Genomic DNA, 25,300 nt, shown 5'->3' with positions numbered 1-25,300 from the left:
TTGACGACAACCCTTTTGTGATTGTCAAAAGTGTGTTTGTTTAAATGTATGAAGGGAAGAAACCCCCCCCCCCCCAAAAAAAAAGAAAACAGCCCGCAAACGTATCAGGGTTTTTTCGTCATTGTTTTTTCTTCATACATACCATTTATGAAGGTATTAAAAACGTCCCATTCCTCGACCTTAGACTTTGTAGTTTTTTCCCTATATCTCAAAATGACTTCAAACGTTGAGAGAGCTGTTTACTGTGCGGTGAGTGTTCAAAGAGGATCCAGTGTGTGGACCTCTCTCTCTCCCTGAATCATTTATGACGGATTACTTTCATGTGCCTGAGTGACTGAGAAAGAAGAAAGAAGAAAAAAAAGACTCTGTTAAAAGGCAAGTTTAAAAAAGAAAACACCTTCAGCTGAATGACTCGAAGCACCTAAAACCTCAGACACCGCGTTCAATTAGTGAGTTATCAATACTGAACTGCGGGATTTATCTTTAAAAGCCGACACCGTTTCAATACCCCCCCCCCCCACCCCTGGCTAATTGGAATTCAGAGATAGATTGCGATGGCATTTGGCTGCCTCTCCCTCTCTCTCTGTGTCTGTGTGAAGCTCCACCAATATTCATGGCAGGCGTGGAGGAAAGAGAGAGAGACGGGCCCAGTCAAACGAGGCGGCGGCGGCGGCACCCCCCCCCCCCCACCTCCCTGGTGCCACTCCCCCCTCCCCTCCCCCCAGGACCCTGGGGCCCAATAAGCAGCCATCTGCAGACAACCTCCACCACTACGCTCCAGCAGCCACACACACAGGGAGGGGAGGCAGCCAGTGGTGTGTGTGTGTGTATGTGTGTGGGGAGGGGGGAGAAGAGCAGTCCAAGGGCACCAGTAAGCCCCCTCCCACCACCACCAACACCATCACCACACACCCTCTCTTACTTGGGTGTAGACTAGAGCCCATCCTGTCCACTGTCTTGCTCAGCACCAGCCATGGCATGTGGCGTGCGTGTGTGTGTGTGTGTGTGTGTGTGTGTGTGTGGGGGGGGGGGGGGGGGGTTAGGGGGGGAGGTGGTGGTGGTGGTGGGGGTGGTGCCCTAGCCTGTCCACGGGTTCTCCTGCCGTCCTCCCAGCTCCAGCACATCCATTCTGGCCTGCCAGTCGACAGATCGATAGCTCTGCTCTCTTAATCAGGTCTCTGGTGACTGTGGGCTGAGGTGTGTGTGTGTCCTCTCCCCCTCCCTTTCTCTTACTGCTTGTGTCTGTTTACTCCTCCATCCTTGTATTATTCCAGTTTCTCTCAGTGGCCCCCTCCATTCCCTCCATTCCCTCCATTCCCTCTCTCTCTCTCTCTCTCTCCATGCCTTGTCTGTGTTGGCAGGTTGCCAGAGCTCAGACCCGGGTAGTCCGACACCCAGGTTGGCATCCCAGTGGCATCAGGGAGTTGGTTGGTGCTGGTTGGCACACACAGGGTAATTGTAGTGATTAATTGATAGGGAGCTGGCTCCATACAGGAAGATAATTTATACAAGATAATTCCCCAAGATGCAAACACTGAGAAAAACATTGTGCATACACATGCTGCATTCCTCTCCTACACTGGGTGATGGTGGGAAGCCTAGAGAGCTTCCTTATCATAGATTTCTCTTCCTTGTCATATATACTTTTTTGCAAATTCTTTCTTATCTTGATACAGGTCTCTATCTTTCTCTCATCTTATCTATCTATCTATCTATCTACCTACCTACCTACCTACCTACCTACCTATCTATCTACCTACCTACCTACCTACCTATCTACAGTATCTATCTACAGTATCTATCTACAGCATCTACCTATCTCTCATCTTCTACAGTATCTATCTACCTACCTAGTATAGACACTTCCTCTATAACTTCCAGCACCCTGCGGAGAGGGAATGCTCACTATATCCCTCCATGACCTCAGAAGATGATTGTGTCAAACACTGGCCGGGTCACTCCTCACTCCTGACAGTGGCCTGAGGGGGAAGAGAGGGAGGGAGGAGGATGGAGGAGCATCCAGCTGTGGCAACAGTCCTCTATCTAGAGACTCTCCTTTCTCTGCCTCTAGGCTCTCATCACACCTGTGCAACCACAGCTGCACGAGCGCGTGACCGTGTGCACGCACACACACACACACACACACACACACACACACACACACACACACACACACACACACACACAAGCTAGCTCACTTAAACACACACACACACACACACACACACACACACACACACACACACACACACACACACTCAGAGAGGCAGCTCTTACATCTGAATAAAAAACAAGGATTTAGACAGTAATCGATACACAACACCACAAACATATTTCCATTATTCATATTTTTATTACATAAAAATAAATTTAATTGCTAATTGATGGGCATCTGTCTGGATTAAAATGATAAAGAATTCAAGAGTGTTTTCTCCTTCTTATGTCCCTCTCCCCAAGGATATCTGCTGCTGCTATAATAACTTGTACCTTTCCAGGACAGCCAAACTAAATCTCTCTCTAGAGTAGTGATCAATGAAACACAAAACATTGACTGTAAGTGGCTGACTGAACATAATCAGTGAACAGTCCAACATTGGCGGACACACATACAAGAGCCAAATACATGTCAAATACTGTACATTCATGCAGGTACAGATATAAGGAAGGTGCGATTGATTTTGTTTCCCTAGAGCAATGGAACCAATGGAATAGTCCCTAAAGTCCAAGCTAAATCAAACACAAATCTGGTATCATAGCCAAGCCGTAGGCAGACTTAAGTCAAAGCTTGGTGAGTGAGGCCCAAGTGTTTTAGTTATAGTCCTAAATTAAGGCTTCATCATTCTTCCTCAGACCTTGCTGCCAACGGTGTGGTGGGTCAGTCACTTGAGGGACCCTCCCTGGGCTCCTCTCCATCCTCTCCGTGCCTATGAGGGACTCATAAGGGTCCCTTCTCTTATGGACATGCCTCGTGTCATGGCAGGAAGTGACATTATGGAACAGGAAAGGCTCTCCTAGCTGGGGAAGAATTGTTTGAGCAGTTGTTTCTTGTTGACTTTGCCCATCTGGTTCCTGGGCATCTCGTCCACCAGGACCAGGCCTGTAGGGATGGTGTATGAGGCCATGTGCTCTCTGAAACACACCAGGGGAGAAGGCAACAGGTCAAATATGGCTTACTTATTCCTTATATGAAAAAGCAGACTGTCTGACATTATGGAGAAACTTTCAAAATGCTTTGATTCAAATGCAAAGTGTGTCTGTGTAGTTTCACATGAGCATTTACAGTACAGGAATATAAGGGTTCACACACACACACACACACACACACACACACACACACACACACACACACACACACACACACACACACACACACACACACACACAGAGAAAACGGAGAAAGAGAGAGAGAGTTCTAGCATATGTACACAACAACTAATTCAGTGGAACAAAGGCCGAGCCTCTGGCGGTTCAGTTTGAGAGATAAGGAAATGTCCTTCATGCGCACTAGAGCGCCTCTCCTCTCAGTAATATCACTCAGACAATGCTTCAAGACATTTCCTATTTGGTTAATACAAAACAATATAATCAGCGTGAAATAAAAACAAATAATAAAGGCAAAACCAGAAGGCAGAGCTAATTAAATGTTTTCCATTTTGAATGCATGGTTGTTATGTTGAGTCTTGAGGCCTGAAGGTTTTTTTATTATTGTATAGTTTTTTATTTTGGAGAATAATAATAAATCATGCTTTTTCTGTCCCTTGTAGCAGATGTGTCTCTGAGCTGCTCTCTCTCTCCCCCCTCTGCATTATTATCCATACATGTGGATGCAGCGGATTGTCTGTCTGTCTGTCTCTGTCTGTCTCTGTCTGTCTCTCTGTCTCTCTCTAATGGGGCTTGTTCATGTCCGTATGCACCCAACTCTCTAAGGATCTGCTTGTGTGTGTGTGTGTGTGTGTGTGTGTGTGTGCACAAGCTAGTGAGGAACACAGCGCGTGACACAGATAAAGACTGACAGCTGAAGCCAGGGCACTGAGGACTGAGCATCCATGCTCTTGCTTATGTCTCCCTCTCTCTCTCTCTCTCTCCCTCCCTCCCTCTGGCCCTTCCTGGGCTGTGTGCTGCCACTGCCCGTCCTCAGGCTGCACCCGTGGGTGAGGAGGGTTAGTTCACTGGCAGACAGTGCTGCTAATCCACCATGCAGGACCAGCAGGGCACAGCAGTTGGGCCCCGCGCCCCCGCGCCATATGGAGCCCAGAGCCCTGCCACACGGCTGTTTACTGACAACCTACATGCACACGCGCACGCCGCACACACATACACACACACACACACACTGTACACACACACAGACAGTGTACACAAACATGCATGAATGCGCGCACACACACACACACACACACACACACACACACACACACACACACACACACACACACACACACACACACACACACACACACACACACACACACACACACACACACACACACACACACACACAAGCAACATATTCAGGGGAGGAGACTGAGGGAGAGCCGGTGTGAGGTGGGGGCGGGCAGAGAAGGATAGAGGGAAAGAAAGACAGATGGAGGAATAGAGTATGGAGTAGGGAAAAAGAAAAATGAGAGCAAGAGAGAGAGGAGGAAAAGAAGAAGAGAGAGAGAGAGAGAGAGAGAGAGAGAGAGAGAGAGAGAAAGAGAGAGAGAGGGGAGGAAAAGAGGGAGAGAGATATGCTCTGAGCCAGTCTACAGTAAAGGGACATGTGTCTCCTGCCAGTGTCTGTTGGAGGCAAGTAAAAACACGAGTGACATTTAGAAGAAGAAAAAAAAAAAAAGACAGAAGACAGAAACAAAGAGTCTTCCATCACACTTCCTCCATCTCTGTCTTTTTCTTTTCCTCCTCCCTCCCTCTTTCCTCAGCTCCCCTCATCAGTCCACATCTGCCCTTGGACCCTTCAGTTAAATGAGTGGAGTCTCTCTCTCTCTCTCTCTCTTGTAGTGAGCTTGCTATTGCTTCAGGAGCAATAAGTATAAACCGATTTGGATGACTCCTTGGGGAACTAAACATTAATGTCTTCCTGAATGGATGGATGCTTGAGGATAAGGGCTTCTTCAGTAATGTGTGTTACCTGGCCCAGGCCTTCAGCTCTGGCAGGGTCATGCTCCGCCCCCTCCTCAGCTGCAACACCGCTGTCACCTTTTGTCCCCACGTGGCGTCCCGCGCCCCGATCACTGCCACATCTGAGGGGTGACCAGAAGACCAAATGTTAGGATAAATCCCTGAAAATCCCAACTAGTCACGCCTTTCATCCAAAATTAACCCCATAGGGTAATTCATGCTTTTTCAAACGGAACCAATTAGTATTGACGAGCCATGAATGGTTTACCGTTGATCAAAACAAATCAAGCTACCTGTGATGTCTGGGTGGGCCAGCAGGTGGCGCTCCACCTCGAGGGCGCTTATTTTGTAGCCTCCGCTCTTGATGATGTCGACAGAGGTGCGGCCCATGATCCAGTAGACCCCGTCCTTATACACAGCTGTGTCCCCTGTGGAGAGAGAGAGAGACACACACACATAAATATATATACATTAATAAATACATGAGTGAGGAAATACCAAAATATCTATGTAAATAAATAAATAAAACAACAATTATTACTTTTTCTCTCTGCATATCTGCATGTATTAAATCATTTTTCATTAATTTCATTCTTTCTGTATTTCTTTCTTTCTTTCTTCCTCCAATATGATAATGACGGGGGAGCCAGTCGGCGTGACAACGTATAATCCATGCAGAAGAATCAAACTAGCAGGAGATTCGGAATGATGGATGGAACAAGCGCACTATTCCACACCACCTGTTGCCATTACAGCACCAAAGAAAACAATAATAAACAAACAAACACAACAACACAGTCGACTACAATTGGGTGTTGGAGATCAGGAGTTGTGGGAGCGAGATCTTTTTGTTAATCCCCTTCCAGAAAGAAGGTCCACTGTAGAAGTGTACTGTAGAAGGTACACACTGACTACACGCTCAGTAATACATGCAATCCAGAAGTGGTGTAACAGAGCCTGACTGAACCGTAGCCTACTCACTAGGACAGAGCACTGGGTCATATACAGGAGATAGAAGTGATAGAAGCAAGATGCTAGTCGCTAAATGTTGCCCTCTGATAGATAATAAGCAACAATTCCACTTCGCCTATCAAATACTTTCTGTAATCTCTGTAAGTGCATAGCGGCTTAGGGTTGGTTTTGGGAGATTGTGGAAGACCATCCAACATGGCCGCCAAGACCTAGAGCTGCTGAGAGCTCCAAAAATCAGAAGATGAATGGCAATAATATCCAGATATCCAAGGTTCTCTGCCTGCCCCTCCCCCCACCCTACAGACACGTACAATGGCTGCTCACACAGTCAGTCCCCTGTCAGGTCTAATAATAACCAGTATTGAACCTGCTCTGCCTCTATCTCCTGGGCAAATAGCTGAGAGCTGCTCAGCTGGAGCTCCACTTAATTACCTCCCCCACGCACTGATCAGCAGCACACAGCTTAGCTCAGGTGTTGGGCGGTCTCAGTGGCACAACACACACAGACAGACAGATAGACAGACAGACAGACAGACACACACACACACACACACACACACGAACAAATACACACCCAAAGAACATACACTGACAGATATAGTATACAAACAGATAAACATAAACTGTATATATACATCCACCACCCCCACACGTGGGCATACAAAACATCAGTTGGAACACCAACAGGTCACCTGACCACACCACCTGACTTCCAGGCCACCCGACACCTCATCAGTAGGTAACACTTCTCCAAGTGGAGGTGTCCCGCCTATCAGGCATGCCCCAGGGTGGTGGAGAGGACCTGGGCAGAGGAGACTGAAACACTGTCTGTCACACTGGAGCTGGGACCCCATAGCACAGCTATGCAGGACACCAAGTGCTGCAACTATGTGTGTGTGTGTGTGGGGGGGGGGGGGGTGGTAGGAGGTCAGTCAGTCAGGCAGTTAGACAGGACCAGGCAGCCTTGGTGTGAGGAGAGGAGCGGGGGCTGAGGGCTGGGGTGTGGGGAGACAGCCAGGTGTGGGGCCTGGTTATTGAGTGTGAGGGCTCAGCTGGGGCTAGGGGGATGATGAGCAGGGGAAGTGGGTCATTGTGGATGAGTGTGGGACTGAGAGAAAAAAGAGGGAGGGGAGGTGTAGAGAGTCCTGGTGGATCATTACTGAGTGTGAGTGCCCAGCTGAGGTAGGAGGAGGCACTGTGAAGGCTTTGTGTGTGAGTGAGTGAGTGAGTGAGTGAGTGTGAGTGTGTGTGTGTGTATGTGTGTGTGTGTGTGTATGTGCAAGGGGTTAAGTGGGGGGCTGTGTTGCAGCCTGCTTTAGGACTGGTGGGTTGTGTCTGGTGGGGGACAAGTGGCTGGTGCAGGTGGTACATCCACAAGGTCACCCCGTCAGATTCCCCTTCATCACAGATGTCCTTCAGTCTCACTTCAAACCAGAACACTTGTCACCTCAACCACCCATAAGATATAGCACATTAAAGACGTATTACCCCCAACATATCATCTGATTAATTAATATCAGTTCCATTTTGTTCATACAATATATTCAGTCATTCAGCGTTATGCGCCTCTGGCAAGGATCGGAATAAAAATGAAAACACTGAAACAGCCAATCAGTTTTCTGTTGACTTTTACCTCACCAAAAAGGTAATTAAATTAGTAAAGTCATCAACTTCATATTCATATGTGACATGTGTTATGGGATTCCTTTGCTTTATTGTTTACATTTCTGTTGGAGGCCCACGATGCTGGTTGATGGTACGCAAATATTTAAGTGTGGCTTTAATGTACACACCAGTGGAGGCTGGTGAAGGTAGAAATCAGAGGACGGGCTCATTGTAATGCAACGACTGGAATGGGGAATGGTATCAAACAGACGTGTTTTATACCATTCTTCATTCCAATCCATGCATTACAATGAGGCTGTCCTCCAATTTCTACCTCCACCAGCCTCCCTTGGTACACGCATACATACACAAACATATACACTGGCCATTTTATATGATGACAAGGTGAACTAAATACTGAAGAAAATGTATGCAAGACACATGACATTACCAAAAAAAATCAGCATAGGTACTAGGTCCCTTTCCCACTCTATCATATCACATTTGGAAGTACATTCATCTTTCCATCCTGACTCTTTCACCACTCTCCTGCTGTCCACTTACAGTGAACCTCCTTCACTCTCCGTTCTATCATCTCCCCTTTTTCCCAGTGTCTCTTCTCCCCCTCTCTCCTCTGTCTGCATGTCTTTTTCTCTCCCTTTGCCCTCTCCCTCTCTTTCTACAATGTTCCTTCCTCTCCTACCCACTCTCTCTCTCTCCATCTTTCTCGTGTCCTCCTCTGCCTAATGTCTCTCTCTCTCTCTCCCTCTCGCTCTCTCTCTCTCTCTCCCTCTCTCACACACAGCATCAATAGAGGGCCCATCTGTTCCCATACATCACGCACTTCATTTCAGTTTATTAGCCGGGATAAATCATAAATATTTCATTATACATCACGGGCGGCTGTCGCGGGGACGGCGCAATTTATCACCACTGCCCTCTCTCCCGGCACCGTGCCGGAGCTATAAGCTTTCCAGTCTATTAAACAAGATTGATACAGTGTGTAAATTTAGATATTGGGAATTTCTTCACAGACCACTGCTCTGCACTGATAGGCAGGGGCACGGGGGGAAGGGAGGGAGGTGGTGGGGAGGAGAAGAAGAAGAGGGAGGAGGAGGGGAGGGGGGGGGGGGACTGGTTGTACACCGGTTATAGTGTATTTACTGTTTCTCTTCCCCTTTTTCTTAATTTTTAGGGAGAAAAAAAAAACAACCGAAGGAAGGCTGAGGAATAATTTGGTCACAGCCGTGTAGCCCTGTTCTCATGTAAATGGCAAAGGAGAATGAGAGCGTGTTTTACATGACTACAGATAAGCAGCCTATGGTGAGGTGTGGGGGAATATATGCATAGCTTTTTAAACCCACCCCTCTTTACTCCTCAATGATGGCTCTTTGTGTTTCTATATGTGTGTGTGTGTGTGTGTGTGTGTGTGTGTGTGTGTGTGTGTGTGTTAAGGGGCGTGGGGGTTCTAAGCTACAGACACATTACACAAACGTTGAAAAACAACAGAGACAACGTTCTTCAGCTGACATTGAAAAAGACTTGATGCTCACTTGACGGTGGCTGTTGTCGTGACCTTGCATCTTTGAGGAAGTGGAGGAGGAACAGAGCGTGTTCAGAGCGAGGGGCCAGTGGGAATAGTGATTGGAGAACAGACTGATAGAAGAGGGAGGGTGTGTGTTGGGAAGCATGTTACTAGGACACACACACACACACACACACACACACACACACACACACACACACATTAGGCATCCCAATCTTTTTGACTGTTGTGGCGGAGGAGGCAGATATGGACGAGTGGCTTTCTTAATTAAAACGATAAGAAGCCTAATTGCACTGGGCTTTCATCTCGTTCTTGGGCATTAAAGAAAAATGAAGGCACACAGCAGCACATAAAAAAAAAAAAAACTATGGAGTGAAGAATAGATGGATGGAGTGCACATAAAGTTCCAGATGTCTTCCAGAGGACAAGAGACATTAGCAGGCCCGTTGCTGTGGTGTGAGATAATGTGCCTTTAGCTGCTCCAGGGCTCAGGGTGTCTGGCTGGTCGTACAGCGTGTCGCCCTAGTCTCTTTTTGCCCCTTCAGTGATGCTTTCGAGGCTGGCGTTGCCACTGCCAAGAGCCTGAGCATTCTTAAAACACACATACACACACACACACACAAACAAACAGACACCAAAAACACACATGCACGCACGCACGCACACACACACACACACACACACTTTGGGGGGAGCTCAAGGTACAATCAGTGAGAGGACTGTGGGAGGTGTGGGAGGTGTTGGGGGTGGTGAAAGACAGCTCTGGAAAGGGCAGAGTGTGACATATGACAAAGGCCACGTCCAACGTCACACACGCTTTCGTCAGCTACAGGCGCTACTGCTCTAGGTGCTGGAGAGGGAGACCAAGACAATTGGAAAAGAAAAGAAAAAATCACTAAAACAAGTTAGAGGACGTCAAGTCCTCCACCAGTCAGCAGAAACACAAGACGGCATCAACTGACGTTGTAGTGGATGGAGATTATACAACGCTGTACAGTACAGTACACGCTGTTCTGTGAAAACATCTACTATCACATTTAGCAGAGGACCTGATCTGTGATGGGCGAACAGGTCTGCTCATACACCATCACTCTTGAAGAACAACAGTAAACACTAAAGATACATGAATATTAATGGATACATTAGAACCCTGGTGGCTAAATGGAACCGCTAATGAGGATGAATAACAGACAACCGCTGACAGAAATCAGCCACTCTGATGTTATTCATCATCCTTAAACTTTTTTGTCACAGCTCCTTTTTTTGTAATTAATATCGTACAAGGGAGCGCCTCGCACTTGGATGACTGATCTCATTTATTTAATACAATGCAATTAAAGGGGAGAATTGCTTTATGTTAATGTTAGTGATTATGTTGCTTGGTGGTTGCTGGCTTTCTTCGCGAGAAAGCGAGCAAAATAAAACCTTGACGATTGATAACCTCCCTGGGAGATGCGGGGTGCGCCATCACTAACTACTTGAGTACAGTTTGCATGCAACTGTTCTTAGTGTTGTCACACAAATCTGATGCAGTCGGGAGCTACCGACAACACACTTACTGACACTACAGACGCTAGCCTGCTCTCTCTCTCTATCCTATCTCCCCTATCCCTCTCAACCCCTTCAGTCTTTTCTCCTGTCATGCCCAAGCCTGGCTAAGAAAACACTCAGCATCCTCCCTTCTCCCAACGGCCTCCATCCATCTGCCAATGCATGCAGATCTAGGCTACTACAAAATCAATGATCTTTGTCACTTTCGACAAAGTAGAGTAGGTCACCAAATGGATTTGGGCTGTCACCAGTCTTTATTTTCTTTAGGCTCTTTAAAGACAAAAATACAACAACACATACACACAGTCAGATCTCATATTTCATACTTGCAAACCATAAAAGTCCTTACAACTAAGAATAGCAATACCTGTACCACGGTATTTGGGTACACAGGGTGTCATTTGGCAACACCTTGACTGGTAAATGTCATGGGAGGTGTGTGGCCTAACCAAAGGGGAAATGTAACACTGGGAGAGAGGGTTGGTGGGTGGCAAGCCTGAGAGGAGAATGTGACATTGGAGGGTGAGCTCATTGGGACCGGAGGTGAAATGTGACATTGGGGAGGGAGGGAGGGAGGGAGGGAGGGAGTCACAGCTGGGAGCAATGAAGCAATTCTCAAATCACTGGTGATGGCTCCCTGGGAAATAAGCCCCACTGCTGTCTGTACACCCTCTAGACAGCCAGGCTCACCTAAGCACTGAGGTTAACACTGACAGCAAAGCACAAAACACACACACTTGTACTCACTTATGTCCAGCACAGCACACCTATGGCTTAACACACACGTCCACACTACATGGGACAAACACAACACAAGAAACACAAGAAATAAACAGAAACACCTGAAGAAAACAACCCAATGACTAATGAGATGACCAGCATTGCACTCACTCACAGACAAACCCCCTCCCCACACACACACACACACACACACACACGCAGGCACGTACGCACACACCACACACACACACACCCACCCACCCACAAATCACCACCTTTGGTGTGCTTTGTCACAAGCCTGTGATCTCCTATGCGTGTGAGTGTGATAATGGGCATGGTTCTGTCAAAGGGCTGCTGTGGAGCTCCACTCTTCTCCTAGTTAATATTCTCCCCCCGTCTCTGACAGAGATCAGCTAAGGCCCTGTTCAGCAATTCTAGTTAACATTCACCCTGGTCTCTGACCAGAGATGAGCTGAGCTCCACCTAGTTAACATTCACCCTGGTCTCTGACCAGAGATGAGCTGAGCTCCACCTAGTTAACATTCACCCTGGTCTCTGACCAGAGATGAGCTGAGCTCCACCTAGTTAACATTCTCCGCTCTATCTCTAGTGGCCCACACATCCAACCAGCCCTGTTATTTACGAGCAGCATGGCTAATGTGCAGTCCCCAAACAGTGCTTACCCGAGCACTGGCAACTTTTAGGATGCCTCCATTATTCATAAGTATGTGCACGCAGCATTTGGAAAATTGCTAATGCCTTTCCCGCCCCGGCCGTCTTTATTTATTTATATATTTATTTATTTATTGTTTTTCACCGCATAATCCATTCCGGGAAAGAGGCGAGCTGTCCTGCTAGAGCGGTGGAGACCAGCTGAACCCTACTTCTCCCAGTCTCTCTCTCCACCTCTCTCTCTGTGAAGCGCTAATACTAATAAAACGAATGGCTTTGTTTACGCCGGCCAGTCTTAAGGGCTGCGCTGGCGCTACTGGAACCTTATTAGCCATAACCAACGCAGCCTGCAGACAAACACTAGTGAGTGAAAACAAAATGTAACCACAGCAGTCAATATTTCAGAGCTGAAAGGAGGCAGGAGGAGCGGTCTGAGAAGAAGACAGAGAGTCGACGATAACGATCCACAACGTTCCTTATGAATTCATGATGATGTGAGACCTTGGCAGCATTCCTCACGCTATGTGGTTGTCAGCACTGTTGGCATGAGCTGACATGCTGAAAGGCTGTCGAGAGGTAAGTGTTATAACCCCACTGGCGGTCCAGGCTAGACACTGGCAGGTCATTCATTTAGATTTATATGATCTATGATTCTGTGTCGTCTTATTCATTTTGTTCACCAATTAGATTTGATTTCTTAGTTTTATAACTTCTGAAAGAACATATGTCAACCAAATATCATATAAACATGAGACATTAGGTTTAGTTTTGGCTTGAAATGTCATCCCTCAATCAAGGACTAGTCTCATGTAGCCATACCTCTAAATCTCACCTCTTTTGGAGGTCTGGAGAACTTTTGATTCGGGGTTCCGTCTTAGACTGAACTGGACGGAGTGATGGGAGAATGTGCTTGCTATTTAATTGGATGTTACATTCCAAGAACCCCCCCCACATGGAATGGTTGCTTGTTGTTATGTGAATCGGGTAGGACAATTTTTCAGAGAGTTGTTGCCTATGCTAGCTTCTGTTTTTTTGGAGCTTCCGCCCAAGGAAGGTATTTGATTGATTAAACATGTTGTGAGGCGTCACTCCATTCAAACGGGTTTCCACCCTTTTGTAGCTACTTTCTGCTTTCCCCAGGCTTTCCGAACTAGGAAGGAGCCTAGTTGCAATGAGTTTAGGATGGGACTATCTGAAGAGGGGAGCAGGATTGAACACAACGCAGGACCCTTTTTATCTGGATTCAATGTTCCCGGAAAAACTGACTTCTGAGTGTGTGGGAGTTCTAGGTCAGTTAAGGATACTGATGCATTGGTCTCTGCTTTTCTCCCCAGTAACCTGCAGACACACAGATAGCTGAAACAGAGCAACTGAGAAGTAGTCGGAGAGCGGCAGAGATTGGGGCGAATGAGAGAGTCAACACAAAGGGAAGTGAGGGAAATCAATGGGAACAAACGTTGTGTGGAGATGAGCAGAAAGTGAGCACTCGAGAGAGAGGGTGACAGCTTATCCATAGAGGTGCCAGTCATGCTGCACTGGGCCACACGTACGCAATTAAAGGAACCGCCGGGCAAACAGGGACCATATTGATCTTCTGAACTCTCTCTCTCTCCTTTTTTCTCTCTTTCTTTTTCTCTCTCTCTTCTTCTCTGAGGGTCAAATGAAAGAGGAGGATGAGGAAGTTCAGACGTGGCATGGTGAGAGACAGCCAGCTCAGGTGAGAGTGAAGAAGGCAAGGGGGGAGGGGAAGAGAGTTGAGAAAGGAGAGTGTCATAGAGGGAGCAGGTGTGAGGGTGAAAAGTGTAGAGTGTGAGAAAGGAAGTTGGTAGTGAGTGTAAGTGTAAGTTGTGGTAGTCACTCTGCCTCTAACCCCCCCCCCCCCCCATCCTCACCCCCTCACCACACCACTCACATTGAGTGACAAAGAACCATAAATTGGACTGTGATATAGTATTGTGAAGAGTGCTGCCAATGCAAAGTGAATGGATCAATAGAGTTGCTTAGCCGTAGCCAGCTTCTTCCTGACATTTCTCATCCACCCCATCACTAACGTGGACCTGTCATTACATAAATCTTTACATTAACATTGGCAGAAAAAACTGTGTTATAGTCAGCATTTTACCAACCTCGTACCCAGGCAATGATGCCTTGCATTACGACTGGACAAATATCACTTCAATTGTGGCCTAGAAGGGGGAAAACCCAACTGAGGAAGGCTCAGTGGATCTATGGGTGGCACTGGTTGGGAGAATAACCAATGGCTATGCCCTACTCAATTTGGATGGTGCTTCTGTTTCGTGAATGAAGGCCAACTTTGGAGGATTGTTTTACTTTAGTTAGATTACCAGTTAGATTCTAGTGTCGCAAGATTGGCATTTGACAACCCCCAGTGTACTAAAATAGGGGGGAAACAGTAAACAAGTGGGCACCATCTGACAGGCTCACTGTTCCTTATGACTCACTGTAAGGCAGTGGGCATGTCGGGAGGGAAGGAGGGAGGGAGGGAGGGAGGGAGGGAGGGAGGGGGAAGGGAGGGAGGGAGGGAGGGGGAAGTGCTACTGAAGTAGTAGGAAGGTTTCCTGTGGTGCTGGGGGTGGGGGTTAGGGAGCTCTGGGGGATGGGTGTCTGTGCGTGTGTGTATGTGTGCGCACGTGCAGGCAGGCATGGTGTGTGTGTGTATGTATGTGTGAGTAGGATTGTGCAGACAGCATATGTGTATATGTGCCTGCATGCATGTAGGGGGAAGCTGGCGGGCGGGAAGGCAGGCAGGGTGCTTGGCAGTGGCTGGGGGACTGGCTGGTCTGCTGGGAGCTGATTGCGCTGGCTCTCATTATCCGGCCAGTGGCTCTAATGGAGTGTGACAGCAGCGTGCGGCGCACTGGAACTCTGTCCTTCCAGCCCTTAAAGCCAATTAAACCCACTCCACCCTGCCTGGCTCTCCATCCCCCTCTCTCTCCCTCTCTCCTCTCTGTCCTCCTTCTGCATTTCCCCTCTCCATCTCTCTCAATGCTTCTCCAGCATTCCCCCCACCCTCTCTTCCCAAGCCCCTGTCTTGCCCTCTCCCTTCCATCCTTGAACCCTTTTCCATGTCTATATCACCCCCCCCTTCCCCCCCAAACACCCTCCCTGTAGTGCTCTTGTGAATCGAGGTTCCTTGGGGGCCAGAGAGAGGGCCTCCTCATCCACCACTGACAGCTCTACTGCACTGCTCCACTCCTCTCCTCTCCCCCAAACCCAGGAGTCACAACCACTTAGGGAGGGAAAAAAAATGCCTTACAGCACCAAAAACACACACATACTACATTTATCATCAGGACCGGGGGCTGGAGGGAGGGAGACTTTCTGTTACTGACAATGTTTAAACACAGCCCCTTCGTTGAGGAAACAGGATGTGACAAAAATTCTTTCTGACAGTGTGCTTTGTGTGTGTAGGCCTCATGTGGTGTGGGAGAGAATGGTAAGTAGAGTGGGTGGGTGACTGTGTGCCCATCGCAGACCTATTATATGTTGCACGTGAAATACACTCACATTTTCAATCTTGCCAACGGTCCAAGATTCTGAGCCCACAAAGATCTCCTTGAACCTGATGATGAGCAACCAATCAAGATCTCCTTGACCCTGTTAAATAAATACCAGCTGAGCAGAACGTCAAATAGAAATACCAGGAAGTATTGATGCTTGATTTTTTTTATTGATTGCTTGATGTGCTTGCAAAGTTTGGACCATTCCATTGCACCAGGCAAACTACATACACTACAACTACTAAAGTATGTGGCATTTGTTATTTGAGCCTTGAAATGGAGTCTGGATAATTTGTACCTGTCTTGAACCAGCCGTCAGCGGTGAAGGAATCTCTGGTTTCCTGGGGTTTGTTCCAATATTCCTTGAAGACTGAAGCTCCTCGCACCATCAGCTCCCCCTCCTTCCCCTCCAAACCCGGACGGACCTACGGACACGACACCAGAGCCACTGCTGTAGTGAGTAAGACAGACATTGGCTGCTGTCCCATTCCCTAACCTTCTACCCCAAATGAGCATTTGTTCACTCCCCTTCCTAGGAGTCTAAATGCATGGGCTTGGTGAAGGGGAGGGTGGGAGGTCACTTTGGCCCATTCTTTTACCAACTTTCATAACATTATAGGGGGTGAAAAAGTGCACATTAACTTACTCCATCATTGTAACAGAAGCATCCAGGGTGTGTATGTCCGCTATGTAAGCAAGCTAGCTTTGTTCACCTCCGTTACCTGAGTTTCTCTACTGTTGCCCTCTGCGATAGTGGTGCTGATAGTGTTTGTCATGACGATGCGAACCTCCACACCTGGAAGAGGGAGTCCGACTGCACCTGCACAAACACATGTACCGGGGTAAACACCTACACAGTAGCCTCAGTCACTCACACTGGGACCAATTACACCATCAACATTCAAACTAATGGTTTAGGATAAACCGCAAATGACAATATTAACAAACAACACAAAAATACAACCATTAAATTATAATCTCCATCTGTTTTTCACCCCACCCAAATGCATTCACATGCATGTGTGAGGGCACACATGCAGGCAACTGAATGGAAATACTGAAACTGTGTAATTGAACGAGACAGAGAGAGTGTGTCTGTGTGTGTGTCCTATAGATAAGCTGTATGAGCAGCAAGCGGACACCTTTAGTACAGGTCTGTCTTTGACACAGTGACACTGTGGGGGCCATGTCATTTCACAGGTCTCTGCTCTCCCAATAAAGAGCGGGACAGACGAGTCGTGATTAAAACATCGCCTATCTCCTTATATTGATCTAATCCACTTTAGCCTTGATTGGCAATGTCAGTCAAACACACTCCGTTCCCACTTTGTCAGCCAAGCGACAAAAAAAACAACCAGCCATCAAAAAAAACAACCAGTTACCATTTACCAGATGGTAAATGGTAACTGGGATCCTTGGGAAGGCCCAACTCTGACGTCACCCCATTGAAGTTGAGATTTAAAGCAGTTACGGAAAAAGCTTAGGGTTAGGTATAGGTTATGGTTAAGGTAAGGGTTAGGCTTAAGGGTAGGGTCGTCCCAAGGATCCCACTTAACATCTACCATCTGGGGACTATTAATCAGTTTCTGACCCACGTCCTATCCAACTCCATTAATGCATGTTGTCTGTGAGAAGGTAGTGTCCGTCTCAGTCTCTCTCTCCTTGTTTTTCTCAGAGGGGTGAGTCCCAGTGTGCTGGGTAATCGCTGCGTGTCCTCAGTCCCAACCCTCGACACAGGCAGAAAAAAGCTGCCAACGATGGGATGATAAAAGGCAGCTTTCTCCTCCTCAATCACAAAGTCACCAAAATCCATTTAAACTTGAGCTCAGGCAATTTTTCTCTCTCTCTCTCTCTCTGCCCCTCTTCTCCATCTCTTTTTCTCCGTACGGGAGGCCCCAGACATATTTTTGAGGCATGTAACATTGAAGTCAGTGTACTTTACGGAGAATTGAGATTGAGTGCCATTTCAAAGAGCAAAGGCAAGAATATAAAGACACGGGGGGGAATGACAAAAAAGGTTGAGGGGTGTGTGGAATGGAATGGGTCCAGAAGATGACACTGCATTTTGTCGCAACAGCTTAACAATTGACTTGGAGTTTTTAGAATGATAGAAATATTGCAGAAATGATTACCCCAATACGTCAATATTGCACGAGCAATATTCAGACCCCTTCACTTTTTAAACATTTTGTTATGTTATAGCCTTATTCTAAAATGGATTAAATTAAAAAAACTTCCCCTCATCAATTTTTTTCCCCTCATCAATCTACACACAATAACCCATAATGACAAAGCCAAAACAGGTTTTTAGAAATGTTTGCTAATTTATTAAAAGATAAAAAACTGAAATATCACATTTACATAAGTATTCAGACCCTTTACTTTGTTGAAGCACCTTTGGCAGCAATTACAGCCTCAAAACTTCTTGGGTATGACGCTTGGCACACGATTGGCACACCTGTATTAGGGGAGTTTCTCCCATTCTTCTCTGCAGATCCTCTCAAGCTCTGTTAGGTTAGATGGGGAGCATCAGTGCACAGCTATTTTCAGGTCTCTCCAGAGATGTTCGATCGGGTTCAAGTCTGGGCTCTAGCTGGGCCACTCAAGGACATTCAGAAACTGGTCCCGAAGCCACTCCTGCGTTGTCTTGGCTGTGTGCTTAGGGTTGTTGTCCTGTTGGAAGGTGAATCTTCACCCCAGTCTGATGTCCTGAGCGCTCGGTAGCAGGTTTTCATCAAGGATTTCTCTGTACTTTGCTCCGTTCATCTTTCCCTCGATCCTGACTAGTCTCCCAGTCCCTGCCGCTGAAAAACATCCCTACAGCATGATGCTGCCACCACCATGCTTATCCGTAGGGATGGTATTGGCCAGGTGATGAGCGGTGCCTGGTTTCCTCCAGACGTGACGCTTGGCATTCAGGCCAAAGAGTTCAATTTGGTTTCATCAGACTAGAGAATCTTGTCTGAGAGTCCTTTAGATGCCTTTTGGCAAACTCCAAGCAGGCTGTCATGTGCTTTTGACTTCATTTACTGTCATTGAGTTTTTACTTTTACTGAGTGCCTTCCATCTGGCCACTCTACCATAAAGATCTCATTGGTGGAGTGCTGCAGACATGGTTGTCCTTCTGGGAGGTTCTCCCATCTCCACAGAGGAACTTTGGAGCTCTGTCAGAGTGACCATTGGGTTCTTGGTCACCCACTTGACGATGGCCCTTCTCCCCCTATTGCTCAGTTTGGCCAGGAGGCCAGCTCTAGGAAAAGTCTTGAGCAGTCTGTGGGTAGAAACTGTTCCGGAGCCTGTTGGACCGGGTCCAGAGAAGGTAACAGAGAGAACAGGACATGGTCGGTCCCTGGTGATCTTCGCAGCCTTCCTCTTGCACCTCTCAGAGTAAAGATCCTGAATGGCTGCTGGCTTGCGGCCTTCTTCATCCTGAAGTCTAGGATCAGCTCCTTCATTTTACTGATGTTCAGGGAGAGGTTGTTATCCTGGCACTAGTCCGCCAGGACTCTTACCTCATCCCTATTGGCTGACACGTCATTTTTATTGATCAAGCCAACCACAGTGGTGTCATCAGCAAACTTTATGATGGAGTTGGAGCTGTGCGTGGTCACACAGTCATGGGTGAACAGGGAGTACATTAGGGGACTGAGCACACAGCGCTGGGGGGCTCCTGTGTTGAGAGTCAGAGTGGTTGAGGTGATGCTGCCTACCTTCACCACCTGGGATCTACCCATCAGAAAGTCCAGGATCCAATTACATAGTGAGGTGTTGAGACCCAGGTCCCGGAGCTTGGTGACAAGCTTGGTGGGGACAATGGTGTTGAATGCTGAGCTGTAGTTGACAAACAACATTCTCATGTAAGTGTCTCTCTTGTCCAGGTGGGATAGGGCGGCGTGCAGGGCGTAGGCAATGGCATTATCTGTGGATCTCTTGGGGCGGTATGCAAACTGAAGAGGGTCCAGAGTGGCAGGTAATGATGAGTTGATGTGTGACACACACACAGCAGCCACCCTCAGCAGAATTAATTAACTCAAGCAACAAAAACAAAAACATCCCAGTAGTAAAAATAAGAGAACCACAACATATCATCAGGCTGGTGTCCTTACCACTGGCCTTGTCACCATGTCTAGTAAGCAGAGCTCGGCAACTGAATGAATATACTGTAACTGTGTAGTTGAACAAGAGAGAGAGAGAGAGAGAGAGAGAGAGAGAGTGTGTGTGTGTGTGTGTGTGTGTGTGTGTGTGTGTGTGTACACGCATGTGCATATGTGTTTGTGTGAGTGCATGTGTGTGTGTGTGTGTGTGTGTGTGTGTGTGTGTGTGTGTGTGTGTGTGTGTGAGAGTGTGTGGGCGCATGTGTGTGTAGCGGAATGTGGCCAGCCCTGTGGCGACAGCCCTGTCAGAGACACAATGGGTCCCCTGACTGCACAGAGGTCCATTAACAAGACTCCATCAGTGTGCACATCTGAACTCCTAATTAAGGCAGCAGCAGCAGCAGCCATGCCAGAGCCTCCAAATGAGCCCAGCCAGGCAGAGGGGAGAGGAGAGGAGGGGAGGGGAGGGGAGAGGAGGGGAGGGGAGAGGAGAGGAGAGATGAGGAGAGGCAGAAGAGAGGAGAGGAAGGGAGAGAGGAGCAGAGCCCTGTGCTGCGCCGCTCTGCACCAAGCCCCCACTCCTTATGCATAATGCATCGGCCGTCATGCTCTCCGTGCTCTCCAGTGGGCCGCCCCGGGGAGCTGACAGCGCCCCCTGGAGCCCTACTGACACCCCCCTCACCCTACCGCCTGAAACAGAGAGGGAGGAGGAGGAGGGAGGAGGAGGAGGGGGAGGAGGAGAGAGGGGAGAAAGGAGGGGTGGGTGGGGGGTAGGGGGAGAAAGTGGAACGATTAAGGGTTGGGGCTGGGGATCTCGATAGAGGGGAGGGGGTGAGTGGGTGTGACTGGAGACGAGAGGGGGGGGGGGGTACTCAAAGTCATAGTGCTAGAAGGGGACATGTGTCTTCTGCCAGGGTGGGTGTTAGCAGGGGGGAAACAAAAGGAGAAAAAAAAAGAAGAAAAAACAAATGAGATGGAGATGAATAGATAGAGAGAGAGTGAGATAATGAGAAACAGAGACAAAGAGTGAGAAAGAGAGAGTGCTTTATAGGCACAACTGTGATTTTATCTGCTAGTCATTTAAATTCATGATTCATGTACCCATTAATTCTCAAAGAATATAACTTATTAATGTCCATCTTACCTTAACAAAATATAAGGTTGTTTTACTATAAATATAGAATGTGTAGCTAGTTTGAAATATGTTTAAAACCATAATCTATCACAGACAGTTAATCCTTGCACCAAGATAATGTGAGAGTGGTCCTTACCCCAGCCCTTTCTCTCAACCTGATACCAGTGACAGGTCAGCATTTGGCTGAAAAACTAACCAAGGATTGCACCATTAGGGTGTGTACCGCTCCCAAAGCCATGCGCCCAAACATCACTATCCAAATATGACCATTCTCTCATGTATTTTCCACAAATGCAGCATAACCAATATAAATGAGTTACAACGTCATTAATAGATTTTCATGAATAAATTCTCGATAAAACTAGATGACTGATCGTGCTGCATTAAGTGTAAACTAGAATTGAGTTGACTACTGTTCTGAAGTGCTTCTGAGAGGAGAGGTGGAGAGGAGGAGAGTGGAGTTCTTTTCTGAGAGCTCTGCGGTTGACTATTGATTTGTTTTAACCTACTTTAAGACGAGACGGCAGAGCGCTCACTTCCGCGAGTGTCTCATAGACTGCCGCAGAAATGTCGATACAACCGCAGAAACGTCTCAAAGCTGTTCTTAATAATCACCTCAGAGGATTAGAATATAACCTGCTTCTTTATTTCAAATGCACGCTAACAATAACAGAGAACGTGCTAGCTGGGGCCACTGACAGTCAAATTAGCCTGGCTTGTCAGAATGCTGCTTTGAAGCTCCTCAGTTCAAAAGACAACAAGAGAAGACAAAGAGAGGAACATAGCCCACCCCCCCAAGTCACCTGGAGACATAAGTAGCAACAACAAAATGGCGCTGCTTTGATACAACACCAGTCGGGATAGGTAAAGGAGACAGAAATAGTCTGATCAACAGCATATGCCTGAGACGGCGGAGACAGCAGAGTCAGACAGTGTCAGGGCACAGTCCCACAACACTGTGGAACACACTTCCGACTGTCTGCATGCTGTGCCCTGAGAGGGAGAGAGATATATGCTTGCTTCATGGTAATTTAGAGTTGTGCGTAGTTATGCGCTGTATAAAGTAAAGAATATGGTCCATGGTATGTTTGTATGTGTGTGTGTGTTTTTTTGTTGTGCATGCGTGAGTGTTTGTGTGTTAGGGTTGGGCGATATCTACATTTTTCTTATTCACGATATTACTTTAGAAAATATCACGATATATGATAACATCGTTCATTGCTGAGGTATGGTGGAGACATGCCAGCGTGAGCAAAAATGGCTAAACTGGAGCACATAGAGTATGACTGGTGCTGTAAACACTCTAGTGAAACAAAGGGTCCGGGACACTGCACTTGTATTGTAATTGTGCACTTGTCTGGAGTTTAAGCACTTTTACTGAATATTTTCTGTAAAAGAATATCACAATATGCTCCAAATATAACAATATGCTCCAATATCATGATATTCTAGAGTATTAAATATTGACCCAACCTTAGTGTGTGAGAGCATATGTGTGTGTGTGTGTGTGTGTGTGTGTGTGTGTGTGGCGCTAGGCACAAGTGGACTACCTGGGATGCGGGGTCCCTTCAGAGGGTTGGAGAGGGCCATGCCGATCTCCGTCATGCCGTAGCGCTCTAGCAGTGTGTGTCCTGTGATCTCCTCCCAGCGCTGCAAGGTGGGCTGGGGCAGGGCAGCTGAGCCAGACACCATAAGCCTGGGGACAGTGAGGGTAGCCTGGGCTCAAACTCAGGAAAGTCTGAGGCTTCGACTTAGGCCTAGTCTCAGAGCACCACAAATAATCATGTGGCGATACATGGGTGGTTCAGGTCGTGCTACCTGATTCTCTCCTTGCAGGCGGCCCTGACAAAGTCCTTGACATGGGGCTTGGTGAGGTGCTGCTCGTAGTGCTGGATCAGCTTGGAGTAGATGGTGGGAACGGCCATGAACACGTTCACCATGGGAGCCTTGGAGCTGAGCAGCAAATCCCATACCTGAGAGAGAGAGAGATGAAGGGAGAAAAGGAGGGGGTGAGGTACAGGGAGTGAGGGAGATTGGAAGAGGGAGAGAAAGAGAGGAAGAGAGAGGGAGAGGTTAAGATAAAGGCATTAACATGGTAGAGAGGTGGTAGGTAGTAATTGGGGGTATCAGAAACAGCCTCTTGCATTGTAGATGGATTACATAAGCCATTCCATATTAATGCAAAACAAAATCACTACATCCAGATCACAAATATGTAAAGAAGATGGATGGAGTGCCATTGTGTATACATTATTTACAGTAAATGGAGAGCAAGGCACTGTGCCCGGCATAAGATGAAAACTATCAACACAGGCTATTTTACAACAAAAAAATGTTGTCAGGATTTGGAAAGGTCAGTGCTGACATCCTCCACAACAACATCTTAGAGAAGAATTACAGAGAAATTATATTGGGGTCAGTCAGAATAGTGGCCCAGCACTGGCACATTGGCTTTCTAAAACTGATTTTGTTTTTTGTCCAGCTAGTTTTGACAAATGTGCTTCATGAGCCGTTGTGAAGGAGCCAAACACCCTCTCCTCTGTCTCCGTCACATACAGAGACAGACACAGGTGAAGACTGACTGACTGACTCACGTACACACTCAGACACACACACACACACACACACACACACACATGTACACACACACACTCATATACACGCTCAGACACACACACACACACACACACACACTCACGTACACACACACACACACACACACACACACACACACACACACACACACACACACACACAGGCTGTGACAGTTACACTGTGAACGTTGGTTACACGGTCATAGGCGGACAACGGTGAAAAAACCCCTAAAAAACTTGATAACCATTTCAATACATTGACTTAAGAATTGTAAATGTTTTATTTATATACATTTATAATATTTTCAGATATTCTGCCTCTGTCATGTGGTATTTCACCTGTATTCTATTTAAACAAAATTATATTTATTGTAAGCAAGCTACTGTAAGATTTGTCCCTGCGGTTTGCAGCAATTTGTGCGCCATTTAGAAACATGTCTTTCCTCAATATCACTGTCTACTGCGGTAAAATGAGTGTGTCACGCTCAATTTTGACATTTCAACAGTGGCCATTGTAAAATGTATTTGGGAGACACCAATCAGACAGACAGAGCCTATTTAAATATAAAAAGTTGGAACTGAACAGTTATGGTCGTTATAACGATTATTTGCATGACGATCGACCGCTACCCAAAATCCCATGACCGTCACAGCCGAGTCTCTCTCTCTCTCTCTCTCTCACAAACACACACACACACAAATACACTTATGCATGCATAGTCACTCTCACTCTCCCTCAAACACACACACACACACACATTCACACTCACACTCAAGGACAAAGGTAGTTACTGTACACACATACAAACTCACACAAACACAGTGAGACATTACTAGTCCCTCAACCCCCACACACCACCCCCCACACCACCCCCCACCCACCAGGAACGCCTGGATGCACCTCATGCACACAGTGGGGAGAACAACGTGAATTAATTGAAGGTGAACGACAGATTCTCCTTGGCTCTGCCCCGCCTCCCACCTCCCCCGGGAGGCGCGCGCACACGCACACGCACACGCACACACACACACACACACACACACACACACACACACACACACACACACACACACACACACACATTTCCCCTAGCCCTCCTCCCTCCCTCTCTCTATTTCATAATTTCCTGCTTCAGTGCCTCTGCTCTTATCAGTCTTCCTCTGTCTCTCTCTCTCCATCACCCCTCTTCTCATCTGCCACCAATTCCTCAACTAGACCTCCCACTCTCCTCTTAAATCATCCTCTTTTAGTTCTTCCTCCTCTTACCTGCTTTATCATTCTATCAACTCCACCCCTGCTTTCCTCTTCACTTGATCAAGCTTTAAGTTAGACTGGTAGACTTAATAAACAAATGTGCAGAAATGTGTGAGCATACAAACTCACAATCCCTCAAAGAGACAAATCTGTTCTCACAAAAACTGTACACAACACAGTTGCATGCGCGCACGTGCACACACACACTCAGACACAGACACACAGACACACAGACACACAGACACACACACACACACACACACACACACATAAAGGGGATTCAGAGGGGAATATTATTTACTGTCTGTTCAGGGCATTCTGGGTCTGTGTCTATCAAACGCAGTGGAGCGCTTCCCAGAGCAGCCACTCAGGAGGGGGAAAAGGCAATTTATGTCCGTCAAAGAGCTGCCCTCCACCTGGGGGAGTGTGTGGGTGTGTATGTGAGTGTGTGTGTGTGTGTGTGTGATCCGCAGCTGCATCCTGCATCCCAAACAGCCCTGTTGGTCCTGCAGCGTTA

The 25,300-nt window shown here is 47.2% G+C and overlaps 1 protein-coding gene across 1 annotated transcript in view; it reads right to left on the bottom strand.

Annotated features, from left to right (window-relative positions):
* Positions 1–2,391: 2,391 nt before the first annotated feature.
* acsf3 (acyl-CoA synthetase family member 3) overlaps positions 2,392–25,300 on the bottom strand; it is a 30,635-nt gene continuing 7,726 nt past the window's right edge. Inside the window, exons 4-10 of the mRNA XM_083688758.1 lie at positions 22,753–22,907; positions 22,485–22,630; positions 16,428–16,525; positions 16,004–16,130; positions 5,412–5,546; positions 5,129–5,240; positions 2,392–3,129 (exon numbers count right to left, since the gene is read on the bottom strand). Of these exons, the coding sequence (XP_083544884.1) occupies positions 3,012–3,129; positions 5,129–5,240; positions 5,412–5,546; positions 16,004–16,130; positions 16,428–16,525; positions 22,485–22,630; positions 22,753–22,907 (891 nt within the window). The 3' untranslated portion in view covers positions 2,392–3,011. The remainder of the gene's footprint in view (positions 3,130–5,128; positions 5,241–5,411; positions 5,547–16,003; positions 16,131–16,427; positions 16,526–22,484; positions 22,631–22,752; positions 22,908–25,300) is intronic.

The sequence above is a fragment of the Argentina silus genome (assembly GCF_951799395.1).
Source record: "Argentina silus genome assembly, chromosome: 2".
Taxonomy (NCBI): domain Eukaryota; kingdom Metazoa; phylum Chordata; class Actinopteri; order Argentiniformes; family Argentinidae; genus Argentina; species Argentina silus.
Note: the sequence above shows the minus strand (reverse complement) of the source record. Positions and strands in the feature narration are given on the sequence as shown.